General features: G+C 49.2%; 1 protein-coding gene across 7 annotated transcripts in view; it reads right to left on the bottom strand.

The window, feature by feature from the left end:
- The window catches only part of SLC8A2 (solute carrier family 8 member A2), a 66,103-nt gene extending 54,613 nt beyond the window's left edge, over positions 1-11,490 (bottom strand). For all 7 annotated transcript variants that reach the window (XM_060276515.1, XM_060276516.1, XM_060276511.1 and 4 more), the window contains exon 1: positions 9,663-11,490. In XM_060276515.1, the coding sequence (XP_060132498.1) occupies positions 9,663-11,467 (1,805 nt within the window). In that variant the 5' untranslated portion in view covers positions 11,468-11,490. The remainder of the gene's footprint in view (positions 1-9,662) is intronic.
- Positions 11,491-21,197: the final 9,707 nt, after the last annotated feature.

Below are 21,197 nucleotides of genomic sequence, written 5' to 3'. Positions count from 1 at the left end.
TAGTGATAGGACAGCGGGCAGGTATTTCTGTGCTTTATCTGTGTGGAAGACGGGAAGTGAGGGCCAATTAAGGTCTCGGAGCCACGACTCCTGGGTTCTATTCTTAGGTCTGGGAAAGAAGTGGCATCTAGTGGTCTAAAAACATGCTGGGAGCTTTGAGCAAAAGCTTAGGGGAGCTTAGCTCTTAACCCTGCTTCCCACTTAGGCTGCCATCCAAACCCCACTTACCTGGGGCTAAACCCCCATGGAACTCAATAAGATTTACCTTTGTGTAGATACGGTAAGGAGAGCCACTAGCTCTGGAATTTGTGGAAGAACAGCATACCGTGGCTGCGATGCAAAGCAGGGGATGGCGACCTCATTCTCAGGGACTGAATGGATACCACTCAACTGTCCCAGTTTAAGTGGGGCATCCCGGAATTGCAGAAGCCATCCTAGCTTCTGAATGCCCCGGTTTTTGGTCCTGCACTCTAGCATGAGTCAGCTGGCTCCTGCGAGAGCTTGGATTTGAATCATCCGGTTGTTGGAGGGGATTATTATTATTATTATTATTATTTAATACTTATACCCCGCCGATCTGGCCAAGCCTCCCCAGCTACTCTGGGCAGCTCCCAACAGAATATTAAAAACACAATAAAACATCAAACATTAAAAACTTCCCTAAACAGGGGAAGATTTTACATTAGTTGCTCCACCTACTTTGACCTCTGGCCCTGCCAGTCACTGGCATGCGGCCCTAGGAAGGTTGGGTGGGAGGAAATGTGGCCCTCAGGCTAACAATGATTCCTTACCCCTGGCCTAAAAGACACAGGACAATGTAACCTTCTGGATAAGGCTAAGCAGGTCTGGCCAGTGCTTTGATGGGAAACCTTGGGTGTATCCCCTTGCATTTCCACAGGAGGGAAAGATATAAATTAAATAAATAAAAGACGGGTATTCTGAGCATGAGAATAATTATAATTATAAAATTATAATTTATATGCTGCCCATCTGACTGGGTTTCCCCCAGCCACTCTGGGTGGCTTCCAACAAATTAAAACACAGTAAAACATCACACATTAAAAACTTCCCTAAAATTCAGACCGTTTTTTATTTCCTTGACATCTGATGGGAGGGTGTTCCACAGGGTAGGTGCCACAACCAAGAAGGCCCTCTGCCTGGTTTCCTGTAACCTCACTTCTCGCAGTGAGGGAGTTGCCAGAAGGCCCTCAGTGCTGGATCTCAGTGTCTGGGCTGGACGATGGGGGTGGAGACGTTCCTTCAGGTATACTGGGCCTTTGAGGCCATTTAGGGCTTTAAAGGTCAGCACCAACACTTTGAATTGTGCTCGGAAACATACTGGGAGCCAATGTAGGTCTTTCAGGACCAGTGTTATATAGTCTCGGCGGCTACTCTCAGTCACCAGTCTAGCTGCCGCATTATGGATTAGTTGTAGTTTCCAGGTCCCCTTCAAAGGTAGCCCCATGTAGAGCACATTGCAGTAGTCCAAGCAGGAGATAACCAGAGCATGCACCACTCGGGCAAGACAGTCTGCAGGCAGGTAGGGTCTCAGCCAGGGTAGCTGCTGCTGAGATAGGAGTGCAGACATGCTAGGAATGTGGACTTGGGAGAACACATCTTTTGCGTGGAATTCTGTCCTGCCATGTGATGCCCCAAATCCTTCGGACAGAGTTCCTGTGGAAAGGCATTGAGGCGTCGCTCCTGATGGTTCTAAGTTGCCCACTTCCGGAAAGCAGTGGGCTCAACACGCAAGCCTGGTTAAACCTTAATCGCCGATACGGATGGTACTATATCAACAACAACAACTCCCTCTCTAACAGCCCCTCCCCTTTGGAGTACTCATCCCCATGTGTAATCGAGACCTGGCTCCAACCGAGTCGCCAGCCGCTGCCAAGCTCTTGGCTCAGGAGGCTGGTTAGGTTGTGAGCTCAGCTGCCCTGCAGAGAAAGACATTTTTCTGTTTCCTCCCACTCTGCAAAGCACAGAACCAATTGGGCATCAACAGAGGGGGACCAATTGCCTGCAATTGATACAGATGGCCGAGGAGGAGGAGGAGGAGGAGGAGGAGGAGGAGGAGGAGGAGGAGGAGGAGGAGGAGGAGGAGGAGGAGGGAAGCCGCAGCAAAGAGCCCTTCTGGTGTAAAACTGCAGGGACAGGGTGGGTGGGCGGCTCCACTGCGGCCTTTCCCCATTCCGCAGCTGAGCCACCACTCTTGGCGACTTGAGAATCCCAGACAATTAGAAACATAGGAAGGCAGGAGGCAGCCTTGGCCATCGGCCTGCGTAAGAGAGGATGGGGAAGGAGTCGCTTCTCTTTTGCTTTTGGTGAGAAGCTCCCCAACTCATACTTCTCGGACCTAAGACGCAAGCAGTTTCCCTTAATCTCTGGGTCATAGAATCATAGAATCATAGAGTTGGAAGAGACCACAAGGGCCATCCAGTCCAACCCCCTGCCGAGCAGGAAACACCATCAAAGCATTCTTGACATATGCCTGTCAAGCCTCTGCTTAAAGACCTCCAAAGAAGGAGACTCCACCACACTCCTTGGTAGCAAATTCCACTGTTGAACAGCTCTTACTGTCAGGAAGTTCTTCCTAATGTTTAGGTGGAATCTTCTTTCTTATAGTTTGAATCCATTGCTCCGTGTCCGCTTCTCTGGAGCAGCAGAAAACAACCTTTCTCCCTCCTCTATATGACATCCTTTTATATATTTGAACATGGCTATCATATCACCCCTTAACCTTCTCTTCTCCAGGCTAAACATGCCCAGCTCCCTAAGCCGTTCCTCATAAGGCATCGTTTCCAGGCCTTTGACCATTTTGGTTGCCCTCTTCTGGACACGTTCCAGCTTGTCAGTATCCTTCTTGAACTGTGGTGCCCAGAACTGGACACAGTACTCCAGGTGAGGTCTGACCAGAGCAGAATACAGTGGTACTATTACTTCCCTTGATCTAGATGTTATACTCCTATTGATGCAGCCCAGAATTGCATTGGCTTTTTTAGCTGCTGCATCACACTGCTAACTCATGTCAAGTTTGTGGTCTACCAAGACTCCTAGATCCTTTTCACAGGTACTGCTATCAAGCCAGGTGTCACCCATCCTGTATTTGTGGGTTCGAGCCCCACTTGAGTAAAAGATTCCTGCACTGCAGGGGGGTGGACTAGATCACTTTTGAGGTCCCTTCCTACTCTATGATACTAAGCAGAAAATATTATTATTATTACTGTGCAAAAGAGCGATGCTGAAGAATAAACTATCCAGCTCTTTTTTTTTTAAGAGATGGGGGAGCACACATAGATGTATTTGGGAGGTTTCTTTTAGCACAGAACCCACCCAGCCTTCCTCATCCGTCTTTGCGTTGCCATGGCCTAAAGCTCTGTGGAACGTCTCCTGTTGGATCACTGATCTGCCGGGCATAGGGTCACAGAGCGCATCATGCGCCCCTGCAACGGTACCTTCTCCACCTTCCGCCCCCTCCAATGCCCACGCAGGCGTCAAACTTGCCAGGCGCTCAGCCAAGCCATGTCGCCACCAATCACCGCAGTGGCAGCTGGCTTGTCGCTGACTGCCTTTATAAATAAATCAAATATTTTGTTTTGGAAGGAGGGGGGACTTCTCTTCATACAAAAAAAAAGTATTTGAAATGTATAGCCCAGCTGGCCGTTGTAAACAATACCATAAAATTTCAAAACAATATTGATTCCAGAACGCAAATCAGGAGGAGATCACCAGTCTCTCCTGCCTCGGAGGTGGCAACAGCCAGAGCTCTTAGCCATTCCTGCCATGTTATCCTGATGAGCCAGAGTCCTTCCTTCCGGCGCTTGGACTCCCGGCGTGTGTTTTTAAAAAAATAAGTGTGAGAGAAACCTGACGACATGACCGAAATGTGCAGAAGAGGAAGCCTAAAATTGCAGGTGGCACCTCAGCCGAGACCGAGAGCAAAACATAGATTTTGAAACCCAATTAAAGCAACACACACAGAGAGAGAGGCACACAATGTTCCACCGATGGCAAAGTAATTACGATCTCTTTGCTCTCCAGGGAATTGAGAGGGCTTTCAATCTTCCCACTTGCCCCTCCTCCCTTTGAGGATTCCCCAGGGCCTGATTGGCCCCCAGCCCAGCCTTCTAATTGGCTGGGAACTCTTGATAAACACTTCTCAGCCAAGCCAACTCCTCCTCCCCCCCCATTACGTAAGAACCACACACACACACACACACACCTTGGACAGGTAAATGGCCCAGCTGCCTATTCCAGGCAGAAGCCAGCTAGGTTCCTCTGGAGGCTTACGACACAGAATCGTAGAACTCTACAGTCAGAAGGGACCCCAAGGGCCATTCAGCCCAACCCCCAGGAGCTAAAGAAGCCATCCAACCTTTGTTCAGAAACCTCCAATGAAGGTAGGTCCACTCCAGCCTACCGAAATAGACCATTCCTCATACCATCAGGTATCTCTTCTCCTGCTCTGGAGGCGAGGGCCTGAATCTATGGCTTCAAGTTACAAGAAAGGAGATTCCGGCTTTCTGACAGTAGGAGCTGTTCGACAGTGGAACAGACTTGTGGACTCTCTCGCCTTCATTGGGGGAGGTTGGATGGCCACCTGTCATGGATGCTTCAGTTGAGATTCCCGCATTGCAGGGGGTTGGACTAGATGACCCTTGGTGGTCCCTTCCAACTCTATGATTCCATACACATTCGCACCCCTTGACATCTAGGCAGGGAAAAGACATTATCAGCGTTCAGGGACAGTGAAACACTCAAGAAACGGTGCAGAACAGGGCCGGCCAGAGGTGTGGACTGGACTGCTCCAGATCTTGCGAATGGCTTTTGAGATTTCCTGCTGGAAGAACGGGGAAGGGGAGGCACAATTCCCAGTGGTCGCAGGTTCCAGAGGCCTCTCTAGCTCCTCAGCCATCCACATGGCAGGCATAGCTCCGTCAGTAGAGACTGTTAATCTCTGGGCCGTGAGTTCGAGTCCCACGTGGGTAAAGGATTTCTGCATTGCAGGGGAGTGGACTAGATAACTCTTGTGGTCCCTAGGCCACAGGTGAGGGGTCGCTCTTTCCTCATCCCATTACCTCCCCTTCCCCTCATGGTTGTCTGATGGTATCTTTTCTGCTTATGCTGCCGGCAAAGCGATTTGTGGGAGTTAGGCTAAGGCAGACAGGCTCGCTGCGCTTCTAAACATTTGCAGGCCAAGAAGGGATCAGTCACCACGAGAAGAGGCTGCCATTTTCTGTGGCATCCCCATGGCAACAAGGACATTGGCTGTGGCCTACCATCCCCGCCAAACGAAAAGATGGGGGGGGATAAGTGCTATCCTGGGGGACTAATTGATTGGCCTCCAATCCTGGGACCGAAATTATTAATTATTATTATTATTATTATTATTATTATTACCCTCCAAAAGTCTCTTTCTCACTTTTTTTCTTTCTTTCTTTCCTCCTCCATCTCTTCCTCTCTCTCTAATCTAGACGCCACCAAAAAAGAGAAGATGTGCCCATTTATAATAACAGCCTGTCAGCACCTCAGTAATACCAGGCATTAAAAATACAGGAGACCTTTCTCCTAGCCAGCTCGGCTGAGGAATGAATAATGCCGGGTCAGGAAGCGAGAACAGGGAAGAAGAAATGAAAAAGGGAGAATCTGGGGGGACCTTCTGAGGAATGGGTGATGGGGGGGGTATGGCAAAGGAGGTTTGCAAAAGACAGAGAAGGACTCGATGCAGGGCCGTTAGTGGTCGTATGGGTCTGCCTTCAGGGGGTCAGGCCCTTTTTTTGGATTTCCATTCCTCTCCATCTTTGGCCTGTGCTCAGACTACAAAAATGTGTTACTTTTGTCAGCGTGTTCCATGCATTGAGTCTGAACAGGGATGACACGCCAAGAGACGTTTTAAGGCAGGAGCACTCGCAGTGATCAAATCAGAAGCCGATCACAGTGATCAAAATCGTAAGTCCGGGGCTGTCCCTGGAAAATCGGGACACTTGGAGGGTATGCCGTTTAGCTCTTTAGGCTCCCCCAAAAAAACTGTGCGGTGGGTGGGAGGCTTCTGCATGAGTCATTTCCCCACTGATGTCCACCCGAACAAAGCTAAGAATTATTCAAAAGGTTGGAGAGGTGTTTTTTTCCCCAGATGCATGGATTTCTGAGTCTGCTCGGGCCCAGAGGGACCAACGGCTCAGCCGCTGTGTGGGGCTGGCTGATGGGAGCTGTACTCCGAAACGGCTGGAGGGCACCGGGTTGGCGAAGGCCGCCCTGGAAGGGCTCGTTCATTCCCCGCTCCCCTCGCCGGCTTGTCAGCACAGCCGGATTAGCTGATGAACTGGAGGGCTTGAAGCATTGTCAAGAGCGTGAAAATCAATAGCAATTTATGCCTCTTTTGAGCCTGGCAGACCCAGGGACAGGCGGAGGGAAGCGACACAGCTGAAGTGCAGGCGGGAAGAGATGAGATGTTCCTGCAGCAGCTCAGCTCACCTCCTCCCCAAAGTCCTCAACCTACGTTCGGAAAAAGGCAGCGGCTCGCCCAGGAAGGGCCTCCGCTCAGTGGGCAAAGCATTGGCATTGCATGCAGAAGGTTCAAACCCCGGCAGCAGGTAGGGCTGGGAGTGCCCCCTCCCTGAAGTTCTGGAGAGCTGCTGCCAGTCAGTGCTGACAATACTGGGGTTCGATGGAGCAATCTTCAGGCTCCTTATAAGGAAGCTTCCCTTGTCCCTAAGCTGCGTGCAAAATTACAACTGCTGCTTATCAGCAGAGCAGCCTGTTTCTGGGCTGATTCACGCCATGGAGAGTCCCTGCCAGTCAGAGGTGGCAATACTGAGTCAGATGGGCCAGACTAAGGCAGCTTCTCGTGTTCTCTGCTGCTGCTGCTGCCCCACACTGACCCCTATCCTGCTGGTGCAATAATGGCCCACGGCCGGGTTTCAAGACCAAGGAAGGTCGTGCACGGCGGGTGACAGGAAGTGATGGCCACTGTCATCTCCAGCCCAGAATAGTTGACCATCAACAACACTGGACCATTGAGCCTATTCAGGTTTCTAGACCATAGTAATTGCCGTAATTTTCAGTCTATAAGACGCCCCCATGTATTTTTGGGGACTCAGATTTAAGAAAATCCACCCTTGGCACTATTCGTGTATAAGACGCCCCCTAATTTTTGACATTATTTTAAAGGGAAAAACCTAGTCTTATACATGGGGAAAATATGGTAATTAATTAAACCATAAGGAGAGAAAGAAGGGGAGTCTCAACTTTCTCACTCAGCTCATTTGGCTCCAGTCCCAGCCTTAAAAACGAGCTCTCTCTCTCTCTCTCTCTCTCTCTCTCTCTCTCTCTCTCTCTCTCTCTCACACACACACACACACACACACACACACACACACACACACCTAAAATGTTTGGATAGATGCCTAGGAAAAGGCAGTTCAAAATCATTGCTTTAATTTATGGAGTGCCAGGTTGGAGGAAAGCTTTTCAGACGAAATTTCTCTTAAAGGTGTAATGAATAAAATTGCAGCCCTCCTCTCTCTCGCTTGATCTAATAAAATGTCTATATTTTTAATTATGTGGCAACTGAGGGGTAGGAGGGAGTCTTGGCCAGCCTGGAGAAGGGATCGTTTTAAATGAAAAAATAAAAGAAACCACAGCTCTTGATCGCTTTGATAATCCGCCCCCAGTTTAGCTTTTAGCATGGGGGGGGCAGCAGCAAAGGAAGTGGAAACTGTGGAGAAAGACGTTGTGGGACGTGGGACTGAGGGGATTCCACGTGTGGTCAATGGATGGGTAGGCAAACTAAGGCCCGTGGGCCGAATGCAGCCCAATCGCCTTCTCAATCCGGCCCGCGGACGGTCCGGGAATCAGCATGTTTTTACATGAGTAGAATGTGTGCTTTTATTTAAAATGCATCTCTGGGTTATTTGTGGGGCATAGGAATTCGTTCATTTTTTTTCTCCCCAAAATATAGTCCGGCCCCCCACAAGGTCTGAGGGACAGTGGACCAGCCCCCTGCTGAAAAAGTTTGCTGACCCCTGGGTCAATGTATCAAAAGTGCTCTTGGATGGAACAGGTTATCTTAACCCCTTGAGATCTGGGTCCAGGCCAAGACCAGCCAGCCCCTACAGAAGGAAGATGGCTCCATTAAAGAAGAGGAAGAAGACTGGCAAACTAAACTATTAAACCGTACAGGGTAAACTAAGTTAACATAGAACCCAAGGCAGAAAGAGGACTTTGAATAATAATAAAAGGGGGGGTTAAAGATTTAATGCCCATCTTTTAAGCTTTGTGTACAGATTTTTACATTAGTATAACTTTTCAAAACTCACTTGTATTAAACTGAACAAGGTCTAAAAAATGGATTATTAAGATTTATAAGATTACCAGGACGTGTGTGAACAAGCATCAAACAATGAAACCAAGAGGGGGAGGGGAGGGAAGTCAAGCAAAAATTATGGTTTAAATTTTTTGATTATGATGGGTTTTTTTCTTTTGTTTTTGTTTATTCCGTGTCCCCTCCTTGCTTTTTTTCTTTTTCTTTATATATTGTCGTTTTTATATATATTTTTGATGTTATCTTTTTGGAAAATTAATAAATTGTCATAAAAAAAGACAGATATATATATATATATATATATATATATATATATATATATATATATATATCTGGGTCCAGGAATGGTTATGGGACTGAATCGGCCTTGGGAGAAGGACAGCGGGAATGTGACCTTGTTTTCCTTGCGGGGTGGGTATAGGGAGGCAAACTTTCACGGGGATCCAGACCCTATATCCTGGGCTGGCTTCAGAGAACAGCATTAGGTGAAGGCCTTTGGGCCCCTTGAAGGTGTGCTGTGGGCTGGCACAGGGTACCACCTCGTCCTCAATGCTGTTTAACACCCCCAGGCTGTTTAACACCCCCAGGCTGTTTAACACCCCCAGGGCGGCATCCTCCATAGGCCCGTGGTGTGCTGGGAAACAGTTCAATTCCAACCTGTCTGCCTCGCTTTTGCTGGCCCAGGAGGGATAAATAAATAAATAAATAAATAAATGCATTCTGGGAAATGATATATAATGAATTGGGGGGGGAGTTTAAAATAATTTTTATTTAAAAATACCAAACAGAGGCTTTTCTATTAGGAATTGCAGGTGCTGAAAATTCTAAGGGAGCAGAAAAGACTTTTCATGTACGCGACAACAGCTGCACGAATGTTATTGTCCCAGAGATGGAAAGAAGATAAAGCCCCTACCAGACAGGAATGGCAAACTAAGTCGATGGACTATGCCGAAATGGCAAAAGTGACCGGAAAGCTTAGGAACCAGGAAGACCAAAATTTTAACAAGGAATGGGGGGGGGGAATTATAACTTATCTCGGAGACCACTGTAAGCAGTTGAAAATGTTAGCAGGACTGCAGTAACACTCATGATGCAACAAGAACTACGGACACAATGGAGTTATAAAAATTTTGGATTTTTTTTTTTTAAGATGCAGTAGAAAAGGTTTAACAACAGGACGCATGGAGGGGAAGAGGAGAAGTCCGGAGATTTGGAGGAATCTTGTAACTTTGAATGTGTTGCAATATGATTATAAATTTAAATATGTAAAACCAAATTCATTTATTTTCTTAAAAAATACATTGAACAAGCAAGGAAAGAAGCGGCATCGTTTACTTACACTGTTTCGTCGTCTTTGAACTCCAGCTCCCCGCAGGTGTCTTCGTAGTCCTCTCCCCCTCCTCGTGCCGTCCCTTCCACTGTCTGGTAGGGGACCATGACCGTCCCACGGGCCCCCGAGCTGCGGATGACTTTGACCTCCAGGGTCCCTTGGCACTCACTGACCCTCAATAGTTTATCCTGGAAGGTGAAGATGCCGGCATGGTCGTCATCCAAAATGGTCACAGTGGCCACGAGCGGTGCCACGAGCCTGCCCTTGGGGTGGTCGGCCGAATCAGACTCGAACATGCCCTCAGCATCCCCCACCCGCAAGTTGAGCAGCCGGACGAAGAAGTGCTCGTCCTCCTCGAAGATGTCGTCATCGATGATGCCAATCTTCAGCTCTTTCTGCGTCTCGCCGGGCTTGAAGATCAGCGTCCCCTCGCTGAACTCGTAGTCAGAGCCCGCCTTGGCTGAGCCGTCCTCCGTCTTGTAGTCCACATAGAAGGTGTTGTAGGTGTCGCCGCCCTGCTGGCAAGCCACGGTCAACGTGACCGAGCCACAGTTCTCCAGGCAGTGGTACATGCACGGCTCGAAGAAGATCTTGCTGTAGTTCTCTTCCACCTCTGCCTCCGACGGCACCTCCAGCACGTTCACGGACTTCTTGGAGAACTCGGAGACGTGCTTCTTGAGGATGTTTCCTGCCCCTGTCATCATCCGCGTGGCCTGGATGCGGTAGAAAGCTCGGCTTTTCTGCTGGTGCAACAGGGCGTAATAGTTGGCCATCTCAACCAACTGGTCCAGCTCCTTGTCCGGGTGCTTCTGTTTGAGGTCTTTGAGGATCTGGATGACCTCCTTGCGGCTCTCGTCCAGCTCCTTCTCCTCCTGGGTGGTGATGGGGAGTGGGGCCACGGAGGCTGCGCTCCCATCCACAAAGACGCTCTCCCGGTGGTCGTTGCCCACAAAGCTGCCGTCCATCTCTATTCCCTTGGGGAACTCGCCCTCGGTGCCGATGATGATGCCGCTGCGAGGATCCGCCCGATACCTCTTGTAGACATACTTGTAGAAGAGCAGGCGCTTGTCCGCCATCCAGGCAAAGACCACGCAGACCGGGAAGAAGACGAGGGTCAGCAAGGCCTCCCACACCTGCACGATCCCCGGCGAGAAGACGGCCAAGATCAGGTACAACCAGATGTAGGCGAAGATGCTCCAGGAAGCCGTGACGAAGAATACCCTCAGGTGCTTGATCTTGCGGCTCTCGCCGGCAGGGATAACATAGACGCACACAGCAATGACCACAAACATGTTGAAGGCCGCACTGCCCACAATGGTGCCAGGACCCAACTCGCCGGCTTGGAAGTTGTGGCCGCAAACCTCAATCACCGAGAGGAGGATCTCCGGTGCCGACGAACCCAAAGCCATGAGGGTGAGGTTGGAGACCGTCTCGTTCCAGATCCTCACAGTTCCAATGCTGGTCTCGCCATTGGACTTGGTGATGGTGATCTCCTTCTCCTTTGAGGTGATGACCTCGATGGACGCCATGAAGCGGTCGGCAATGATGGAGACTCCCAGGAACATGTACATCATGGCAACGAAGTAGACGATCGCCCTGGCAGCCTTGTCGCCAAAGGATGGGTTGTCTGGCTGCCAGACAGGGAGCAGCACTCCCGGTTGGCATTTGTTGGATCCTTCGCAGCTGCTATTGACCTTTGTCTCGGCATCGTAGGCTCCGGCCCAGGAGGCGTTCTCGGCAAAGACGGCCGAGGCTACCAAGACTTTGGCGAAAGTGCAAGAGGTCAGCCACCACCCCCAATGCGACGGCAACATCCTCCCCGGGCAGTTCAGGCCAACAGGATCTGAAAGACAGCAAGTTATAGTCACTTTTAGATACGCCCCGTGACAGAATGAAATTCAAGAACACAGAATTTTCATATTGGGAAAAGCTATGGAGGGAGGATTTAAAATTTACAGCGTGCCATGTGTTGAAGGAGACTTATATGAAGATGATGTATCGTTGGTACTTAACACCTGTAAAATTAGCAAAGATGTATAGGACCGCTTCAAACGTATGTTGGAAATGTAAGGAGAAGGAAGGCACCTTCTAACACATGTGGTGGATGTGCAAGATAACAAAAGCATTCTGGGAAATGATATATAACGAGTTGAAAAAAATGTTCAAAATAACGTTTGTGGAAAAAACAGAGGCTTTTTCACTAGGCATTTTAGGTGCAGAGATTCCAAAGGAGCAGAAACGACTATTCAGGTACGTGATGACAGCAGCACAAATACTACTAGCCCAAAGATGGAAAGAAGATAAAGTCCCAACCAGAGACGAATGGCTGATGAAGATGATGGACGGGATGGCTGATGAAGATGGTGGATTATGCTGAAATGGCGATAATGACCAGGAAAATCAGAAACCGGGAAGAGAAGAACTTTAAGAAGGAATGGGGAAAATTTACAATGTATTTAATTTACAATGTATTTAAAAATTTACAATGTATTTACAACACTGTAAACAACTAAAAACTTTGGCGGGAGTCGAAGGATTCAGAGAATCCTAAATGACGATGTGGATATTTAATGTTTGAATTTAAATTTGTTATGTAAAACTTAATAAAAATATATATATAAAAAAAAGAAAGAAATTCAAGAACACAGGGGCAGAAGAAACTGCCTTGTACCAAGTCAGAATCATTGATCCACCTGGATTATTATGGTCTACAATGACTGGCAGCTTTAAACGAAATGTTTCACTCCCCATTTGTTGTTGTTGTTGTTTTTATTTTAAAAAAAACCAAACAAACCCCAAAACAATAATGAGGAAGATGTGAAATATGCAAGCAAAATATCCACGTGACTCATCCATCCCAGAATATCCTGTTTTTCCTTAGGATATCCCTGTTTTCATCGGAGAAATGTTGGAGAGTATAGAGTTATGCGACCCCTGAGTCAAGGAGATAAGTAATGATACAACCTTTAGAAGGCAGCCCTGTGTAGTTTTATTGTGTTTTTTTATATGTTGGAAGCTGCCTAGAGTGGCTGGGGCAACAGCCAGGTGGGCAGAGTACAAAAATAAAATAATTATTATTATGGAATAAAGGTAAAGGTAAAGGGACCCCTGACCATTAGGTCCAGTCGTGACCGACTCTGGGGTTGCGCGCTCATCTCGCATTATTGGCCGAGGGAGCCGGCGTACAGCTTCCAGGTCATGTGGCCAGCATGACAAAGCCGCTTCTGACGAACCAGAGCAGCACACGAAAACGCCGTTTACCTTCCCGCTGGAGCTATACCTATTTATCTACTTGCACTTTGACGTGCTTTCAAACTGCTAGGTTGGCAGGAGCTGGGACCGAGCAACGGGAGCTCACCCCATCACAGGGATTCGAACTGCTGACCTTCTGATCAGCAAGCCCTAGGCTTAACCCACAGCGCCACCTGGGTCCCCCCCATTATGGAATAGGATGTCCCTATTTTCATCAGAGAAATACTGGAGGGTATGATATGTGTATTTTCCATTTGATATTTCAACAAGGACTAGAACCACCTGACACTTTTTATATGATTTGGCATTCCTTTATTACAAATCACAATAAAAGCATCATTTTCCAGACAACCATCATCACAAGGCTGGCAAATCTGGTACTTGATCATCAGATTGTGCTAATATGCTTTACTCAGACTTTGCTATTTTAACCCATCTGTAGTTTCATAGAATCATAGAAATTTAGAGTTGGAAGGAGTCACGAGGTCATCTATTCCAACCCCCTGCAAGGCACAAATCATTTTGCCCAGCGTGGGCCTCGAACCCACCACCCTGAGCTTAAGAGTCTCATGCTCTACCAGCTGAGCTATCTGCTTTGCTCTAACTGTTATCTCTGTTTTACATACATGATAAAGTGAAATAAAAATTCTTTACCCCAAACCATGATATATGCATCTTTATGCACAGCTTGATCTAGTACAGTATATGCATTGCTGTGTGCCTTGCTTGGTGGCAGAACTGCCTTGTAAATTTCCAGAAGTGCACATTTTGAAGAACGGCTCTCTTTCAGTTTGCAGATTGCTTCAGAAAGTGCAAATTAGGTGTATTCTCAAGCTGAATTGAATTCACACACACAAACACAACCCCAAAGGGAAGGCAGCGGGGAACTTTGCTCCCATCGCTGCCGGCATCAGTTACTGTTATCAGTTAATAAAATTGTTGTTGTTGTTGTTGTTGTTGTCCACTGAAAGTCTCCCTCTGCTTGTTTATTGTATTTGACTGTACAATTCTCCTGGGACCTTTGCAAAGCACGTGCCTGACTACTCAGAAACAGCCCTTTCAGGGCCGGCCCTAAGGCAAGGCTGGGTGGCGGTGAGTTGGGGTTGCACGCTCATCTCGCTCTATAGGCCGTGGGAGCCGGCGTTTGTCCACAGACAGCTTCCGGGTCATGTGGCCAGCATGACAAAGCCGCTTCTGGTGAACCAGAGCAGCGCACGGAAACGCCACTTATCTTCCCGCTGGAGTGGTACCTATTTATCTACTTGCACTTTGACGTGCTTTCGAACTGCTAGGTTGGCAGTATTATATATTCAACACACACAAAACTGACAATTTGTTGTTGACAAAGGGCAGCTGGACATATAAAGGGCCCCATTACCTTCAGTAGCTTAGGGCCTCATCAAACCTTAATCGGGTCCTGCATCCAGTACAGCAATGCTTCAGAACACTAGTTGCTAGAAACCATAGGAGGGGAGAGTTGTTCTTGTGCTCGGCTCCTGCTTGCCGGTTTCCCATGGGCACCAGGCTGGCCACTGTGAGAACAAGATGCTCAAATAGATGGGCCATTGGCCTGATCTAGCAGGTTGCTCTTAGGCTCTTTTGATCTTACGTAGGGGCAGTTGTGCAGGTCTTTACCGCATAATTCCTGCCTTGCAAGCTGCTGCTAAAGGCAGAGGATCTTAGAATCAAAGAGCTGGAGGATCATCTAGTAAGGAAAAGGCAAAGGACCCCTGGACGGTTAAGTCCAGTCAAAGGTGACTATGGGGTTGCGGCGCTCATCTCGCTTTTCAGGCCAAGGGAGCCAGTGTTTGTCCGCAGCCAGCTTTCCGGGTCACATAGCCGGCAGGACTAAACTGCTTCTGGCACAACGGAACACCGTGACGGAAACCAGAGCGCACGGAAACGCCGTTTACCTTCCCGCCACAGTGGTACCTATTTATCTACTTGCACTGGCATGCTTTTGAACTGCTAGGTTGGCAGAGGCTGGGACAGAGCAACGGGAGCTCGTCCCATTGCGGGGATTCAAACCGTCGATCTCCTGATCAGCAAGCCCAAGAAGCTCAGTGGTTTAGACCACAGCGCCACCCGCGTCCAACCCCCTGCAATGCAGCAATATGCAGCTGTCCCAAACGGGGATTGAACCGGCAACCTTGGCGGTACCAGAACCAAACTCTAACCAACTGAGATCTTGTGGAAGGGGTTAGAAAGGTCCTTTTTCTCTCTCTCCTTCCAGGCAGTGCTGCAACCACACTTTCAAGGGAAACTCAGGGAAGGGACTTTTTTGCTGAGACCACTGCAGGCTTTTGTTTCAATCAAACCCCTCTCCCCATGCCAGCTTGGAGAACATTGCTTCCCTGCCCCCACCCCACCCCAGACTGCCTCTTCTCCTGCGTTGGACCCTTCAACAGAACAGACAGATCCTACCAACGGCAGCCCACATACAAGCCTAGTTCCATTCACCAACCTCCTGGGCGAGAAGAAAATCTACAGTATTTCTATTTTTAATTCCCAAACAGAACAAAGGCTGAAAAACACCAGGCACGGATTGCACAAAAGCAGGAGGGAGGGGAGGCATGGAGGCTCCATACAGCAAAGGTTTGCTTCTTCAGCCACAGGGGGCGGGGAGGTCCGAGTTCAAATCCCGCCCTACACATGAAGTCATTGTGTGGCCCAGACAAAGCTCATGCCCTCTCGGCACCTGTGCTCGCCCCCTCTTGCATTTGTGTAAAATAATGAGTCACCTGCCACCTAAAGTAAGTTACAACTTGTGGGACTTAATGACACCTCAAATTAAAAAGGGGAATTTGCAGGTGTCCTCGGTATTTTGCGCGCGCGCACACACACACACACACACGTTAATACTGAGCCCGGGTGCAGTAGTTTTCCTCAGGAGTGCAGCACAATTCCCATGAAAGTATCACACAAAAACACATTGTGCAGCAATTAGCTTCACAATGGGGAGGGTCCTGGTGTAAATCACTCCCCCTACTGCACTCAGTACACCCCCGGATGATGCTGAACTGCAACTCCCATTTGCAGCAGCACAACCGGACGTCATCTTCTGCCCCAGCTGCAACAAAAGATGTCTCCCCTGTATCAGTCTCTACAGCCACAGCAGGAGCTGCAACTCCCCAGTGGTTTGACTTCACCCCCAAAGGCGTACTCCTCCATCATCTCCCAAGACAGACGAATGCTAACAACTCCCATCAACCCCTGCAAGCACAGCCAATGGCCAGGGATGGTGGGTTTTGTAGTTCAGCAACATGCAGAGGATCAAAGGGGTTTTTTATTCAATGTATCTCCCCTGCTCTCCAACAGAGGGAATTTCCATCAGGCCATCTCAGAGCCCAGGATTTGACAAGGAACAGGATGCTTGCTGAGGACTACGAGCTTTTCAACAGACCACCGATGCCACGCCTTCAAACCTTGATGTGGCAACACTAGCGAGCGATCGTCACCCGTGCTACGAAAAGCTTAAGGCACTGATCTCTGCTCATCGTGAAAGGCAACAGGGCAGGCCAACTGGGGTCAGCGGGCAACCCTGGAAGAAAAGACCACAGCCACATTATACATTTAAAGAACATGGCTTCCCGCAAAAGCAAAAACAACAACAACCCAAACCTTGGGAACTGTAGTCTACCCACTTGGGGAGCCACAGTTCCAATCACCCTTAGCAAACTGTGGTTCCCAGGATTCTTAAGCGGGAAGAGTCATGTGCATTAAATTCATGGTGTGTTTGTGACCAAGCAAGGTGCTGAACATCTCTCTCACAAACCAGAGCCATGGTGATCGCCACTGCATTTTAATCTTCTAGCTATAAAATGCAGAGTTGAAATTATAATCTGGCGCACAGAAGTGCCCCCTGAAAACCTTAGTGCCTTCACAGAACAGACTAGCTGGATTAACTCTCTCTCTCTCTCTCTCTCTCTCTCTCTCTCTCTCTCTCTCTCTCTCTCTCTCTCTCTCTCTCTCTCATCTCTGTCCCCATGTCAATTATGATGTGCGGCTGCCTCTAATTTACTCCATATATTCCGCCAGAGTGGGAATGAACGAGGACTTCCAACAGAGATTCTCCAGCTAGCCCACCAGGGTCAAGTCTCTTTAAATGCCGAAACAGAGGGCAGGTGGCTGATTCAATTATCTCTAGTTGAGGGAGGGAGGAGAGAAGCTTGCTGGATGTAGCAGTAGCTTTTGCATAATTCTCACAGCTCCCGCCTTTCCAGGGAGGGAGTGGGTTGGAAGTGTGGAGAGAAACCTAGGTGCCTTTTCCTCCCAAGGCAAATTGCAGAAATTCTCACTGCATGGACAGGCTCTCAATTGCCAACATTTAAATCCTCCTCTGTGCTTCTGCCCTTCGTGGCAGCTTGAAGCGTTAGCAGGCATTTGTGATGATCTTCATTGCTGACCATTAGGTCCAGTCGCGGACGACTCTGGGGATGTGGTGCTCATCTTGTTTTATTGGCCAAGGGAGCCAGCATACAGCTTCCAGGTCATGTGGCCAGCATGACAAAGCCGCTTCTGGCGAATCAGAGCAGCGCACAGAAACACAATTTACCTTCCCGCCAAAGCGGTACCTATTTATCTATAGTACTTGCACTTTGACATGCTTTCGAACTGCTAGGTTGGCAGGAGCAGGGACCAAGCAACGGGAGCTCACCCCATCGCGGGGTTTCAAACCACCGACCTTCTGGTCGGCAAGCCCTAGGCTCTGTGGTTTAACCCACAGTGCCACCCACTCTTACTGCGCTCTTAATCTTCAACTGCTTGGTCTTCAGCATGCTACGTGCTGAAAGAAACACAGGAACAGGATGGCGGGCAGCAGGGGGGAGAGATGGCAACCCCTAGATGCAAGGAGCAGCCGCACAGAGACTCTGAGGTCTCTTCTTCTCTGTGCGGTCTCTGCTTGCCACACACATAAATGCACTTCCACTATCACTCCCCCCACCCCAAGCCTCTTGTCAGGCCACTGGGCTCCACAAAGGCTGTTCCTGTATTCCTGGCAAGCCTCCGCTGCAGTCTTTGATATTCTCTTCACACGGCACTGTGGGCTCTTTCCATTCCTGGCCTCCAGACCCCAGAGAGGGTTTTTCCTTGACTCAGCTGCTCTGCCAGCATCAAGGAAATAAGCCCTGCCTGAGAGAATTACATCTTTCTCCAGCTCTATTGGCTGCAGGACTTTCCAGCTGCTGGGTTTCTTTCCTTTTTTTGGAATGCAATAAGGACTTGTCCGCATGTACCTTTGCTCTGCATTTCTAGGCAGAGGTCTGGGCGCTCTCTCTTGCGCACGCGCTCTCTCTCTCTCTGCCTCGGTGCTTTCCCTGCACAAAAAAAGTTATTTGCTGCTGAATCGGAGCAAAGGCTATCTGCGGTAAACCCAAAACACCATTTGTTTTGACTCAGGGCTTATCCACCTCTCCTCTTGGGGGAAACTGCTCTTTAGAGCTCAATCGGAGCAAACAGCCATTCGGGTTTCCTCTGGATCGCTACCATTTAGAGGTAAAGAGCAGGTTTTCCCTGGGGAAAGAGTGAGGCAAGGGGGGGGGAACCACTCGGACCTGAGCCTAGAAAGTGCGGATCAAGCAGGAAACAACTTGGACACTTGCTTTCTAGGGATAAGTGGAAGCGTGGGCAATTCCCAAGTGTTAAAGAGTGGGGTGTTAAAGAGTGGGCTTTCCTGGGGAACTCAGCTGGGGGAGAAGGAGATGGACACAGACCGGGAAAGTGCGGCCCTGTGCCTAGAAGATATGGGGCAAAAGGTACAATGAGCTCTTATTACAAGCAGCCTGCAGCATTTTCTGCCCTGCCTTTCTATGGGGCCTCTGTGGGCATCAGAGTCAAGAGGATCTGGTGCCCTCCAGAAGTTTATCTGATCCAGCTCCCAGCAGCCCCAGCGAATATGGCCAACACTCAGAGCTGGCAATAGGTGTGGTCCAGAAACATCTTGAAAATCCACAGTTTCCCTGCCTGAATCTGGGTGAACCTAGAAGCCCAGGTTTGATTTAGCAGTGCTGGTCGTCATCTTCAAATATCTGAAGGGCTGTCATATAGCATCATAGAATTGTAGAGTGGGAAGGGGCCAATCCTCTGCAATGCAGGAATCTTTTGGCCAACGTGGGGCTTGAACCCACAACCCTGAGATTAAGAGTCTCCTGCTCTGCCAACTGAGCTATCCCATCAGTCATGGAAGGTGGGGCAAGTTTGTTTTCTGATGCTCCAGAGAAGAGGACCCAAACAGAGGGATCCAAGTTATAAGGAAGGTGATTCCGACTAAAGAACAGGAAGAAGCTTCTGACAGCAAGAGCCTGTTTTTGCATGCAGGGCAGACGTTCCTAACTCACCGAAGGTTTGAGATCCATTGGCTACCCTCACCTGGTTTAGCCGGCTAGTCAAAGCCTTTCCCAGGCTGCTGTTGCTTGCTGGCACCTTCTAGGAGTCACAGCTGGGAACCAGCAGTGGTGGAGCAAGGGCTATCCATCAAATGAGCTGTGTTTTTAATATGCAATCTTTCTCCCACCCACACCTTCTCCAAATCCTTGCAGGCATCTTCCTGATACCTTGGAAGGGTGCACGTAAAGATTTCTGGCTGGGAAGACAGGATTTTCCTGTGATCCGATGAGTGAAAGCTCCAGGAGTTGGTGAAGCCAGGTCTTTGCCGGGACCCAGTGGCGTAGCAAGGGGGGCGATGGGGGCGGGTCACCCGGGTGCCACCCTGGAGGGCGGTGACACTCGGCGCCCCCCACTGGGGAACTTTTCTTTTCTTTTCTTTTCTTTTCTGTTGCATGAGATTTTTCAACTGTTCTTATATGTTCATTCAATGCTGATTTCATATCTGAAGTCAGTTTTGTTCTGTAAGCTCTAGGGTTTTTTTTGCAATTCATGTTTTTCACTTTTCGCCAGAGCCACGTGTGGGGGGATGACAAAAAAAATTCTGCACCGGGTACCACCTGGGCTTGCTACGCCTCTGCCGGGACCTCAAGACTGCCCACAACACGAATAGGACCCCCAACACCATTCTCACTTTGCACAGGGCCTTTCACCCTTTGTGAGGAGCTGTATCAGCACCTCCCCCCCCCCAAAAAAAACCCACACATTTTACTGCAATGTTGTTGACATCCATCTGTCTCAATAGACAATGGAGTGTGCCTCTGGGGGTGAAGTCAAACCACTGTGTTAGCAGCACCGAAGTGACCTCCCCAGGGTGAAAGCTTGGGCAGAGTGTATGGAGGTCCTCAGGTGCTGGTCTGGATTGGACAATTGGGGAATGCAATTGCAGGGAGAACAGCTCCTAACAGAAGATGAGGGGGAATATTCTCCCCTGCCCCCCAAATCCAGCATTTCCAGAAGCAGAGAGACAGGCAGACACAGAAGCTACACAGCTGAGAGAGGAGCTACCCAGCTATGAGATAGTAACAAAGCAACCAGAAGGGAGGGAGCAGCTGGTGATACATAAATCGAGAGTGGGGGGAACCCCCTCCCTCCTCACGAACTCGGAGGTCTGAGCATGTCAGAGAACAAAGGAGACACAGAGGGGAGGGACTTCCCGTTGGCGCGCTTCTTCCTGCGGAAGTGGGGAGGAGTTAGAGTCGGCAACTGATATCCTCGTGGAGGGTTGCCCGTTTGTGCTTGTAACATAATGCTGAAATAAAAGGACTATAAATCTACCAAATGCTTGTTAATTCTGATCGGTGAGCCACCAGAAGGGATAGGAGAACTCCCATACTTGACACCGTGTTAAGGAGATGACAACCTTTAGAAGAAGTTTTTAAATGTTTATAATGCATTTGTATGTGTCAGAAGCTGCCCAGTGTGGCTGGGGCAACCCAGTCAGATGGGCAGGGTATAAATGATAAAACTGTTGTTGTAGAATAGGATGTCCCGATTTTCATCGAAGAAATGGTGGAGGGTATGAGACTGAGACTGTTGGGGCTGTGCCCTATTTACACCTCTGGATGAAAGTCTCCTAGCAGGGCCATCTTACCCATAGGTGCTAGGGATGCGGGGCACCCAGGCGCCAGGCTCTCAGTGGCGCCAGGCTGAGAGTCCAGGGCCCAAGAGTTGAGTCTAGGGAAGAGCCCGCCCATTGGTCGGAGTGCCGCAGCGGGCTCTTCTGCTGCGGGGGGCTCTGTGCCGCGAGTTCGGGGGCAACTGAGCCAGTGAGATGCTGAGACGGCCAGCCAGCTCTGCCCTCCTGCACGTCTGGGACTGCGCAACCTGGGGGGGGGGAACGCCGGGCGGATCTTTGCACCCCGGCGCCGCATATGCTTAAGACAGCCCTGTCTCCTAGAAGCAACA

The sequence above is a fragment of the Zootoca vivipara genome, chromosome 6, assembly GCF_963506605.1.
Source record: "Zootoca vivipara chromosome 6, rZooViv1.1, whole genome shotgun sequence".
Classification (NCBI taxonomy): domain Eukaryota; kingdom Metazoa; phylum Chordata; class Lepidosauria; order Squamata; family Lacertidae; genus Zootoca; species Zootoca vivipara.
Note: the sequence above shows the minus strand (reverse complement) of the source record. Positions and strands in the feature narration are given on the sequence as shown.